The sequence below is a fragment of the Caloenas nicobarica genome, chromosome Z, assembly GCF_036013445.1.
Source record: "Caloenas nicobarica isolate bCalNic1 chromosome Z, bCalNic1.hap1, whole genome shotgun sequence".
In the NCBI taxonomy this organism is placed as follows: Eukaryota; Metazoa; Chordata; class Aves; order Columbiformes; family Columbidae; genus Caloenas; species Caloenas nicobarica.
In genome coordinates, this window is record NC_088284.1 from 18,895,610 (window position 1) to 18,907,108 (window position 11,499).

General features: G+C 39.0%; 1 protein-coding gene across 1 annotated transcript; it reads left to right on the plus strand.

Annotated features, from left to right (window-relative positions):
* Nucleotides 1-133: 133 nt before the first annotated feature.
* On the plus strand, nucleotides 134-9,878 carry SREK1IP1 (SREK1 interacting protein 1). The gene is made up of 5 exons (XM_065657217.1): nucleotides 134-202; nucleotides 2,971-3,018; nucleotides 3,618-3,758; nucleotides 5,827-5,905; nucleotides 8,812-9,878. The coding sequence occupies exons 1-5, from the start codon at nucleotides 190-192 to the stop codon at nucleotides 8,999-9,001; spliced, it is 471 nt and encodes a 156-aa protein (XP_065513289.1). The 5' UTR covers nucleotides 134-189; the 3' UTR covers nucleotides 9,002-9,878.
* Nucleotides 9,879-11,499: the final 1,621 nt, after the last annotated feature.

Below are 11,499 nucleotides of genomic sequence, written 5' to 3' on the forward strand. Positions count from 1 at the left end.
CTTTCGGAAAGACCTGAAGGCTTCTCGAGACATCTGCAGCCCCTCCCTGTGACTCCCGCCCGGTGCTGAGGTCCCCCGTCCTCCCTGTGAGTGGTACGGTCCGAGAGTGCGCCGGGCAAAGCCTTCCGGCGGGGAGAGGCGCCGCTGCGCGTCCGGGCCCGGGCGGCGAGGGCGGTGGCGGGAGGCGTAATGGCGCTGCCGGGTAAGGGGCTCCCAGCCGGGTCTGCGGGGACAGAAGTCGCGATAGCTGGCTGGCCTCACGGCCGGCGTGTTGGGAAGGGGAAATAAGCAGCGGGTCGATGGAAAATTACGCGGGGAGGTGGCGCGACCGCGCGTGCAGCGAGAAGTGTAGGGCGGGGGGGAGGGGACGGGCGCATCTCCCTGAGGCCGCCGGGGCTGCCGGTGGAGAAACGTTGCTCCGGTCGGCACAGCCGGTGTTCTGAACCAGCCGGCGTTGCGGTAGCGGGAGGGAGGCCGGGAGGTGGGCTGAGGGTGGGCGGTCAGGCCCGCAGGGGGTGAGCGCAGCCGCTTCCTTCTAGGCCTGTGGGGCCTCTCCCCAGCGTTTCGGGTGGGCGATGACCAAGCGCTACGCTCCTGTCGCCCGTTAGTATAAGCCACCTTCTGTAAAGTTACATCCAAGGAGTGGTTGTTGTTCTTAGACTTGGTTTTCCTCCCCGTCTTTTGTTCTCGATTGTTTGTGTCCCACTAGATTATTGCTTAAATAGACCTGCTGAGAATGGTGGTGAGACAGGACAAGCGGAAACACTTGCTCTATTTGCATGGGGTTTAGATGTGTGTTAGACAAACATACAGCCATTACTTCATACTTTTTTCTTGATCCTGAAACTTGAGGAGTGTTTGGCTGAGAACCACTGCACAAGTCTGAGCTTTGGTAAGCTTCCTCTTAAGAAGACAGAAGACCTTAATAAGCTTGCTCCCATTCTAGAGGGAGTTCTTGAGGAAGATATCTCATGTTTGTGTTCAAAGGTTTCTAAAGCTCTTTTTGCAACCTTGTGCTCCACTGAGGGAATGAGGCTTTTAGTGATGGTTGCTGTTGTCAGTTGCTAATTTTCTTGAGGATTAATACCTGCTAAGAAGACAGTGAGAAAAGGAGGTTTCTAGCAATTTGTTTGCTTTTGATCATCTAAAACTTCATCTAGTCTAAAACCCTGCTTCTAACGTCATTATTTAGAGCCAAAAATAATAATAAAATTTCAATCTCGGGAATTTGGTGGGAGTATTTGGTGACAACATTCTTGTCATCTGCTGGGTGTTTCTGTTGGAAATCCTGACAAATGGAACCTGCAGTTATTATGGAAGATTTCGTAGGGTGTGCATGATAGTACTGACCTCCCTTGAACGGAATACCAAGCCTTTCTTTACCTACAGGTCAGTTATCCAGTAGAGCAGAGTTTATTGAGTATTTCAGAAAGCTGAGACAAAGTAGGTAGCTTGGGCGATCTTGCTTTCTAGTCCCTAGGTGTAGTGAACAAGCAGTTGCTGTTTTGAGTATTTCTTTCACATGACATTGCAAAGTACAGGTATACTTTTTTTCCTTGCTTCTTGACATTTCCTTCCATGTTCCTTACCTTCTTGACTCTCCTGGATTTCCCTCAAAAGATAGCCATAAAACATGCACCTAAACACTGCTGAGTTTATAGACCCTGAAGGCGATATGTAATACTAAGTTTTCTTCTACATGGCAGAAAACCATGTGTCATAATGGAATGCATGTATCTTTTTTGCTTAGCTTTCCAGTACTCTTCATGGCATAGACCAGTAAGTTGTCCGAGTTTCCAAGTTAGTTTTTCAACCTGGGGTTTGAAGGTTTCTCTGTTATTTTGAGTAGAATTTTCTGAAGACAGTGCTTGTCTCAGTAAATCAAAGTTTAAATTAATGGAGATGATGTACCCTCTTTCTGGTTTTCTAATTTCTGTCATGGGTTTCTTGTTATGTTTGCTTTATCATTTATTTGCATAAATGACCTAGTTATTCAGAAAACTGTATGTAGCTGTTTAAGGCACTGATTTTTTTCATACTCTATTCAGTGGGAAGATAGAAAGGCACCCATTAATTTTGGAAATTCCGTTGTGACTTTCATTATGCATAGGCTCAGAAGATAAAAATAAGACCAATCTGGTTTTGAGGATGGGTCTCTGGGGTTTCTCTTTTTCAGACTCATGTCCTATTGTGTCTGTTTAATTTAACTGTGGGCTCAGATGAGAAAATCACACACTTTTTATATCTAAAATTTGTACTATTCTGGTCCTCCATCCTGCATAGCATCTACATGCTTTTCTGTTACTCTTTTAACTTTAATCCACATTTACTTTTTTGCACCCATTAATTCTTTGTATTTGGTGCCATGTTGCCTGGATTCAGAATCACGTATAAATTTGTTTAGCTTTTTTAAAAATTGTTTCTATCTGTCTTTTGCCACTTTTCAGGAGTGATTATTTATCTCTTTTTTTTAATTGCCTTTTCAAGACAAGTCTTGTAATTAAAATGTAAATTACTTCAGAGTTTCCAGTGAATGTCTGTCAACATCCACACACTGCTATAATTTATAAGTACACTTGTTGTGGATCACTGGAATGTCACATTGCTATTACTGTGTTCATACCATAACTAAAGAAATGCATAAGCTTTCAGAGAAGTTGAATAATTATTAAAATTATAATGGAAAGGTCATAATAAATCAAGTGAGGATTTGGCAATAAGTTATGTAAAACTAAAAAATCCATAGCCGTTTATACTAGCCAAATTTGTTCTGATAAATTGCTGCACAGAAAAGTGACCTTAGAAATGCACTGTTTTGCTTTTCTTTAAGTTTTTTAAAGATATTTTAGTGTATTTAGTATCCTGAGGAGTGATCACTCCTGTCTGCGTATCAACTTTGTTAAGCCAAATTTAAAAGAAACTTTACAGTTCTGTTTAGCAACACCAGATTGATGAAATTTTCTCTTTCAGGTGGAAATAAGGATAACATCAGAGCAGGATGCAAGAAGTGTGGCTACCGTAAGTCTGTAGTTTAGCATTCCTGTGTAATCTGAATTACAAACCATAAATTACAAACCATATTTTCAATTCATGTTATTTCTCTTTTTAATTTCAATAGGTGTATCCAGCGCAAGGTTTCTAACTCTGGTCGTGATTATTGAGATGTAACTTAGAAAACTGAAAATACTAGTCAAGTAGTAGCTTATATTCTGATCGCTAAAGATTATTTCTCATAAGCAAATAAGTTTCTTCTGTTTCACTAGAGGGAGACAAAGGGCAATATAACATGCTGGTTTTAAATATTTCACTTCATGTACTTAGGTAATTTCTTCAGGAAGGATCTGAGACCATTAAAAAAATAGACAGTAAAGGCTGGACAAAATCTGTAACAGAAATAAGAGAGAGGTCATAAAGTAGTATAAAATGGAATAATGTTGTGCAACCTGTCAAAATTCTTTGAGGCATTTTAAGAGTAAGACTTCTGCCACCTCATTCACAGGTTGCAGCCTAGCCTTTTTCACTTCTCAAAACTGAGTAATAATAAAATGGATGTTCTTTAGTTTCTGATATTTTTTGGTAAATCATAGTTTTTCTTTCTGAATATTTGTTTTGTTCAGCTGGTCATCTGACATTTGAATGCCGAAACTTCCTCCGTGTAGATCCTCAAAGAGATATTGTTTTAGATGTCAGCAGCACTAGCAGTGAAGACAGTGAGGAAGAAGAACTACAGAGATTGCAAGCCATGCGTGAAAAAAAAAGTAAGGTTTTTACGTTTTTCTTAAAGAATGAATTGGATAATGGTCTTCCGAAGTACTAAAACTCTCATTTTATCCTTTTCGATAACTACTATGAGTTCTTTTAGCCAGCGCTTTGGAAGTATTATACTTCATGTGTGCCCAGACTTCGGAGACTTGATATACCCACATCCCTTTTTATATTACTAATTCCTGTCATAGGAATCGAATAATGTACCGATTTCAAACATCTCAAAAAGCACTCCTAAATACAAAAGATTATAAGACTTTTTCTGAGAAGCTGCTTAGGAGAAAGTGATGTGGATATTTTGAGTTAATCTTTTAATTATGGCATGTAGTTTAAACATCTTAAAATTGATAGTAACTCTTTAAGGACAAATATGACAGCTGAATTTCTCTCCAGTTTCTAAGTAGTGTTTTGACTGGAACAGCTAGTAAATTGAATTTAAACATTCATATTTGGAGGAGTACTGCTCTCTATTTGGAAGGTCTGAGCATCAACTGTTTCTCAGAGAGAGAATAGATGGGTTATTTAGCAGGTACTTGAGTTCATTTGATTTTGGACTCCAAAGAGGCTGTTCCCTTAAGCAAGAAGGGGAGGTTGTTCAACTATAGTGTGTTTTAAATGAATCAATGTTCTTCCCCTTTGCCCCTTGAAACATCATGTTTTCTTCTGTTGCTCTCACATTCCAGACTCGACAGTCAGGTCCTACTAAAGATGCTATTTAGGAAGGAGAAGGGATAGATAGAACCCTGTAATTTGCTGGAACACTTCAAAACAAGTGGATAGTCTGCTTGTCAGGAGTGCCGAATTGGTATGCAACAGTCCTTTCTTGGAACAAGTCTCTTTGGAAAAACTTGTTCCCGCTTATTATGTAATTTTGAATGTAAAGGGTTTTTTTGGCCCTAAACTGATTGAGGACAGATATCTGCAGCAAAAACAGCTGTTTACTTGATCGTGTAATAACCCTCTTTATTATATGTTCTTTCTCAAACTGTGGCTGCTATGTGTACTGTAAGGAGATATGTAGTCTTAACTGTCAATAATCTAGGCAGGATTTTGCCATTTTTGAATGGCCTTGTCTTCTCAAGATTTTTGCTCGGTTTTCTTAAAAAAATACTGAATGTTTGTTCACACATTCTTGTTCATGGTTTTTAATTGCTCCAAAAGTAATTTTGTTTTTGTAACTCATATTGAGTTCTTTCAAATTTTGCTCCAGAACATAAAGACAAGTAATTTTTATTTGTGGTAGCAATGGAATAATTACACTAGCATGCAGACTCTATGGAAAGTTATTTGTATGATAGAAATAAGATGAGACGCTCAAAAACAGCTATCTGTTTTAAGGATAGATTGTAAAGCCAGTATTTTCCTGTTACCTGACATTGTAATGTGTATTTATGTAGTGGATTTGCATATTGAAGAATTCAAAAATACTTCTTGAACTAGTATAGAAAAGTCTTAAGGTCAGAAGTTTCATCCAGTGTGATAAAAATATTGCTTTTAAGTGAAATGTGAAGATACTATACAATCCTATACGGTGTTAGGGCAGGAACCAAGCAGGACCAGATGAGGGATGCCGGCCAGTTTTTGTAGACAGTATGTTGACAGTTAACTCAGATTTATCTTAGTTATGACATAGCTGTTTGTGAGGTGTGAAATGAGGATGTGTGAAAGTAATTCAAGTAAGCCTGAGGGAATATTCTTTTTTTTGTATGTTCTAGTTAAATGACCTGTTTTCAGACTTGGGCAAGTATTTTAAAATTTGGAAGAACAGATATGAAAACCCAAAGCTGATGTAAACACATAGGAAAAGTCACAACTTTTTTGCTACGTTTTACAGGCCTTCAATCTTAGTGCTTAGATCAAAGTCTTTAGAATGTAAGTTGTATAAAAAGCTCTGCTATTCTGCAAAATATTTCTAAAATTACTATACTAGACCAGAATTTGGAGGAAGGAAAAGAAAAACTTGTAACGAGAATTTTGTAGTAATTTTGAATTGTTATTGAAGCCATTCTTTTAATGCTGATGAAGACAAGTGTTTTGTAAACTGTAACTTTTTATCCATAGATTTAAATGAGGAGGAGGAAAAAAAGAAACAAAAAAGAAAAAACAAAGAAAAAACAAAATTAAAGCGACAAAGGAAAAGGTAACTATCACACACCCATTTTAATTTTGAAACAACTGCAGAAATCTTTCTGATGGTTAGGTTGTTTCTCAGAAAACATTGCTTCAATTGATGCAATTTTATTTGCAAGTACATCCTTCGTTTGAAAAGCTTCTTGTTTTCCAGTGAGAATTTGTTTGTTCTTTGAGTAAAGGTAAAGCCACAGGCTTTCTGCTGTGGAGTTAGGACCATGAAAGTCTAGAAGGCACTAGCAAGCTGGGGTTCTGCAAGTCTGAGAAAGCAATGCTCCTTCAGACTATCCAACACTAGGCAAGATGTGGTAGGAAAAGAACAAAGAGTATGGAGTATTATGGAGTAGGTCCTCAACTTAGCTCACATAGAGAAGCCTCCCAGCAGTTCAGTGGCGCTATGATTCCCTGTGTGCACACTAGCACGTGTACACGCACACACATGCACGCACACACACTCTGAGTAATATATAACTATCAGAAGGAAAACTTCTGTAGTTTTACTTAGCATGTGTTGAGTTCTAATGTTCCTGTTATTGTAGAAACCTAAAAAAGTGTTACTTCAGTTTCAAAAGAAAATGTCATAATACCCAAATTTATTGTGAATCTGAGTTTTGGCCTCCTGACTGATTTTTTTTCTGATTCTTTGAGACTATGGACTGGTTAGTCATAAGGACTGTTGGTGAGACAATATCCCAGGAACTGCACTAAGAGGTAGGAAATGTATAATGTATTTAGAGGCCACAATAAGATGTTTTTCAGGAATAAAGAAACAGGATTTAACTCTGGTTGTATTGGCATTTTTCCCCTTCCTTATTTATATAGTGTAGCTCTGACTTACATTTTTGGAGGCAGTAGAAAAGGATCAGTCTGCTGGCTGTAGTCGTTATGTGCAAGTAATTAGTAGTTAACCATGTAAACAATAGCACAAAACTGCCCTTTTGAGTATAATAATCATGACTTTTATTGTCATCTTAATTCTTGTATATAAGTAATCGCTCATCAGTGCTGGTTAGAGACCAATATTACCAGCTGCAAGAGCATCCAAATTTATGACATTCATTTCTCTTAGATTTTTGCGTTAGAGAAATATGTTAAGATATGTCTGAAGGCATTGCTGTAGCATCGTTGTTGACTATGTGAGATTTTAAAAGCTAGAAGCTCTATCTGGCTGCCATACTTTCAGTTTTCTGTTGCTCTCTATAGAATCATAGAATGGTTTGGGTTGGAAGGGACCTTAAAGATCATCTAGTTCCAACTCTCCAGCCATGGGCAGGGACACCTTCTGCTAGACCAGGTCGCTCAAAGCCCTGTCCAGTGTGGCCTTAAACGCTTCCAGGGATGGGGCATCCACAGCTGCTCTGGGCAGCCTGTTCCAGTGCCTCACCACCCTCATGGTGAAGAATTTCTTCCTTATATCTAATCTAAATCCACTCTCTTTCAGTTTTAAGCCATCACCTCTTGCCCTATCATTACATGCCCCTGTAAAAAGTTCCCCTTCAGCTTTCTTGTGGTTTCTCTTTAGGTACTGGAAGGCTGCTGTAAGGTCTCCCTGGAGCCTTCTGTTCTCCAGGCTAAACAACCCCAACTCTCTCAGCCGTTCCTCATAGGAGAGGTGTTCTATCCCTCAGATCATCTTCATGGCCGTCCTCTGGTCCCCCTCCAACAGGTCCATGTCTTTCTTATTTGGGGGCCCCAGAGTTAGGCGCAGGACTCCAGCTAGGTTCTCATTAGGGCGGAGTGGAGGAGAATCACCTCCTTCAACCCATTGGCCCCGCTTCTTTTGATACAGCCCAAGATACAGTTGGCTTTCTGAGCTGCAAGCGCAAATTGCCAGCTCATGTTGAGCTTCGCATCAAATATCAGCCCCAAGTCCTTCTCCTCAGGGCTGCTCTTAATCCGTTCTCCACCCAGATTGTATTTGTGCTTGGGATTGCCCCAACCCATATGCAGGCAGTTTCGCTTGGCCTTGTTGAACTTCATGAGGTTCGCACAGGCCCACCTCTTGAGCCTGTTAAGGTCCCTCCGGATGGCATCTCTTCCCTCCAGCGTGTCAACCACACCACACAGCTTGGTGCCATCAGCAGACTGCTGAGGGTGCACTTGATCCCACTGTCCACATGCCGACAAAGATATTAAAACAGTGCTGGTCCCAATGTGGACCCCTGAGGAACTCCACTCGTCACTGGTCTCCACTTGGGCATTGAGCTGTTGACTGCAGCTCTTTGAGTGTGACCATCCTTATCCACCAAGTGATCCATCCATTAAATCCATGTCTCTCCAATTTAGAGACAAGGATATCATGCAGGACAGCGTCAAATGCTTTGCACATGTCCTGGTAGATGACGCCAGTTACTCTTCTCTTATCCACCAACACTGTAACCCCACCAGATTGGTCAGGCACGATTGCCCTTAGTGAAACCATGTTAGCTGTCACCAGGCACTTTCTTGTTTTCCATGTGCCTTGGTGTAGTTTCCAGGAGGCCCTGCTCCATGATCTTGATGACAACAGAGGTGAGACTGGCCTGCAGTTCCCCAGGTCTTTCTTTTTTCTCTTTTTAAAAATGGGGGCGATGTTTCCTCTTTTCCAGTCAGTGGGAGTTTTACTGGACTGCAACAACTTCTCAGATATATCTTTTCATAGTATTTTTCCTTATTGAAGGTTGAAAAACACACAACTTGCCTATTCCATTGTTAATTAATCCGTATTATAAACATACTGCTTTTCTGGCACAATAGTTGTCATCCTGTTGAACACGGAGACTGAGAAATCATAAGCTTGTAGACGCTAGTGTGTGAATTGTATACCAAATTCAATTTGTGACATTGTATAAATACTGAAATTAAAACCCCCACATTATTCTTGTGACATTTTCCTTCTTTAATTGCATATCAATCTGTATATTTTTGTTTTACTAGGTCTTCCTCATCAAGTGCATCTGAAGAGTATGGACCAAAGTCAAAAAAACAAAAATTACACAAAAAAGAAAGGAAAAAAGAAAAAAAGAATAAATCTAAGAAAGAAAAACATCATAAAAAGGAGAAAAAGAAGAGACAAAAGGAAAAAAGTTCATCTTCTGATAGTTCAGACAGTTCTAGTAGTGACTGAGATGCTGGCCTGTTCTGTTCACTTCTTCAGAGGGGATGATTTTACTTTCACATCAAATTTATTTATGCTTTGCAATGCTCTTGTCTGAAAATGAGATATATATATTTTTAAGAAATCTATTTGCATGTATCCATGCCTCAAATTATTAAATGGACCTTTTGGGAAAAAGTCTGCTCTTCTATTTCAAGCTTATTAGTACTAAACCGTGCGAGTTTAATTAGTTCTTCACACTTAATCTTAGTTCAGTTGTGATTAGTTGTGTTTGGAATCCTTTACACTAGGATATGGTAAACTTCAGTTTGCAAGGCTTTGTGTAGAAAGATTTGGACTAATATACTTAGTTTCAGAATGGTTAAATCAAATTTGGAAATTCAAGTGAGATTTTCTATTATGTTATCCTTTAAATAAAGATATGTTTTGCATAACATTTTCTACTTACATACATTAATCAGTAAGTGCAAATATGGAATAGTGTTTGGGTCCAGAGAAGGGAAAGAATGGACAATGAGAAGGTAAAAGAGACTGCTCCCTCGAAATAATCTAAAATTAATCTAGTCATAGACCATGAAACACTGCGAAACAAACATCGTTTTGGAAGGATCACTGTGGGCAAGCTGAAAACAAACAAAAGCTATTAATTTTTTGAAGTCCTTTCTGCCTAGGTTTTGTTCTTTTACAGTTATGACCATTTCATCTTTGACATAGATAGAAAGTGCCACTTCCTAATGCTAGATAACTGTGCAGCAAGGTTGTTTACGAAGTTCTGAGAACCGTGTTAATAGAGTATGTGGTGATAAATGCCTACATGAACTGGAACAGGGATTTCAAAGACTGACACTTGACATAAATTGTGAAACCTCCATTAACTCTAATAAAACTCCTGCTGAAAAGTTGAAAAACAAAGAAACCTCTTGTGGGATGTAAGCAGTCTTATCATGTTGAAGTTGGTTGCAAAATTTACCATTTGCTGTCAGGAGCAACATTAGGCACGTCAACATTTTCTAGCTGGATTCTGGGGTATCTAATTCATATTTTGTATTGTGGTAGAGTGCAGGTTCAAGACAGACTGATACTTCTGAGTTGAGCAGATTTGAAGTGTATATTCCTACCCTAGAAATGCCTAAACCTCAAAGCGCCTATGTTTACAGCATCTTGAAAATCTTCATGCCTATGGTTTTGGGGTTTTTTTGCTTAGGGATGGAACTGCTTCCATCTGACAGCTTTGGATAGAGCTGCAGTATAAGTCTCATGAGAGTCAAAATATAAGGAAGAACAACATCTAAGCTTTCTTAACAGTGATGTCCCTTGCCTGTGTTTTCAATGGTGAGTTAGAGAACTGAGTCAGTCATGGAAGCCACAGAGCGAAGAGAAATAATCTGTAACCTTCTGTGTAGGTCTCTCAGTAGAGGATGGTAAGAGTACTTGCATCCGCTCTTTTTCTTACTGGCTTTGCCCAATCTTATTTTTCATGTCATATATCATGATTTCTGGCATGGGCTTGGGTAATATAACCGAAGAGAGACTCCTTAATCAGCTCACACCTGTGCATAGTATGAGGAACGTTTATTTCATAAATACGAATTCAACAGATTCTGCTACCGTGTTCACTCTAGTCTCCTTAGCATTGCAGTGGCTGTTAGAGCTTTTTTTTTTGGCTGGGTTAATTCTCTAAGCCAGTCATTCTGTAGAGAGCAATAGGGGAGTTGCAGGCTACTTAAGTCAGTACTGTTGCCAAAGGAAATATTTAGTCAAGCCACAGTTTAAGAGACAACTCGTAATTTTTTTTTTTTCCCCCTAAAATGTTCCTTACTTAATGAGATTGGAAGGGTTATTGGAGTTAGGGAAATTCAGAATTCATATGTAATTCTCCCATGATCTTTCCGTGATTCCACTATGCCAACTAAAGGAGTTTGTAGCTTATTTATTTAATGATTTTCGAAAGCTTTATCTCAAGGCAATGAACTGAAGGGAAATTTTACTGAGCTTTCTATACCAGGATGGCTGAAGCGTTTATTAAACAACCCTTATTAGAGTTAGTATATCTCTGTGCATAAGTATAATTTATCCATTAAGTGTATATTTAATGACAAATTAGAGAGTGGATAGAGTCTTAAAGTTCAGAAAAGCAGAGAATATCATGTGTCAGCTTATTTTTCAGGCCATATTCCCATTTTATTTACAAAGAAGTACATTAATGTCAATAGATTTTGCCACAGATTTCAGATATATTAATTGGTATATCAAGATACTGCAATGACATTTGCCAATCTTTAAAAGTGACATAAAAATAACTATTATTGTTTTTCATGTTTGATTTAACCATAATTTTAGTGATTCTGATGTGTTGTAAAAAATGTTATTGTTTCACTTGAGTCTCAGCTTTAACCAAAATGCCTACTCTGGTTCCAGAAAAGTAAGTGCCCTTAGCAGGTTTAAGTATCAGCACAAGACTTCTAACGTGAAAACTTGGCTACTTCTTCACTCCTATCAGTTGTTAT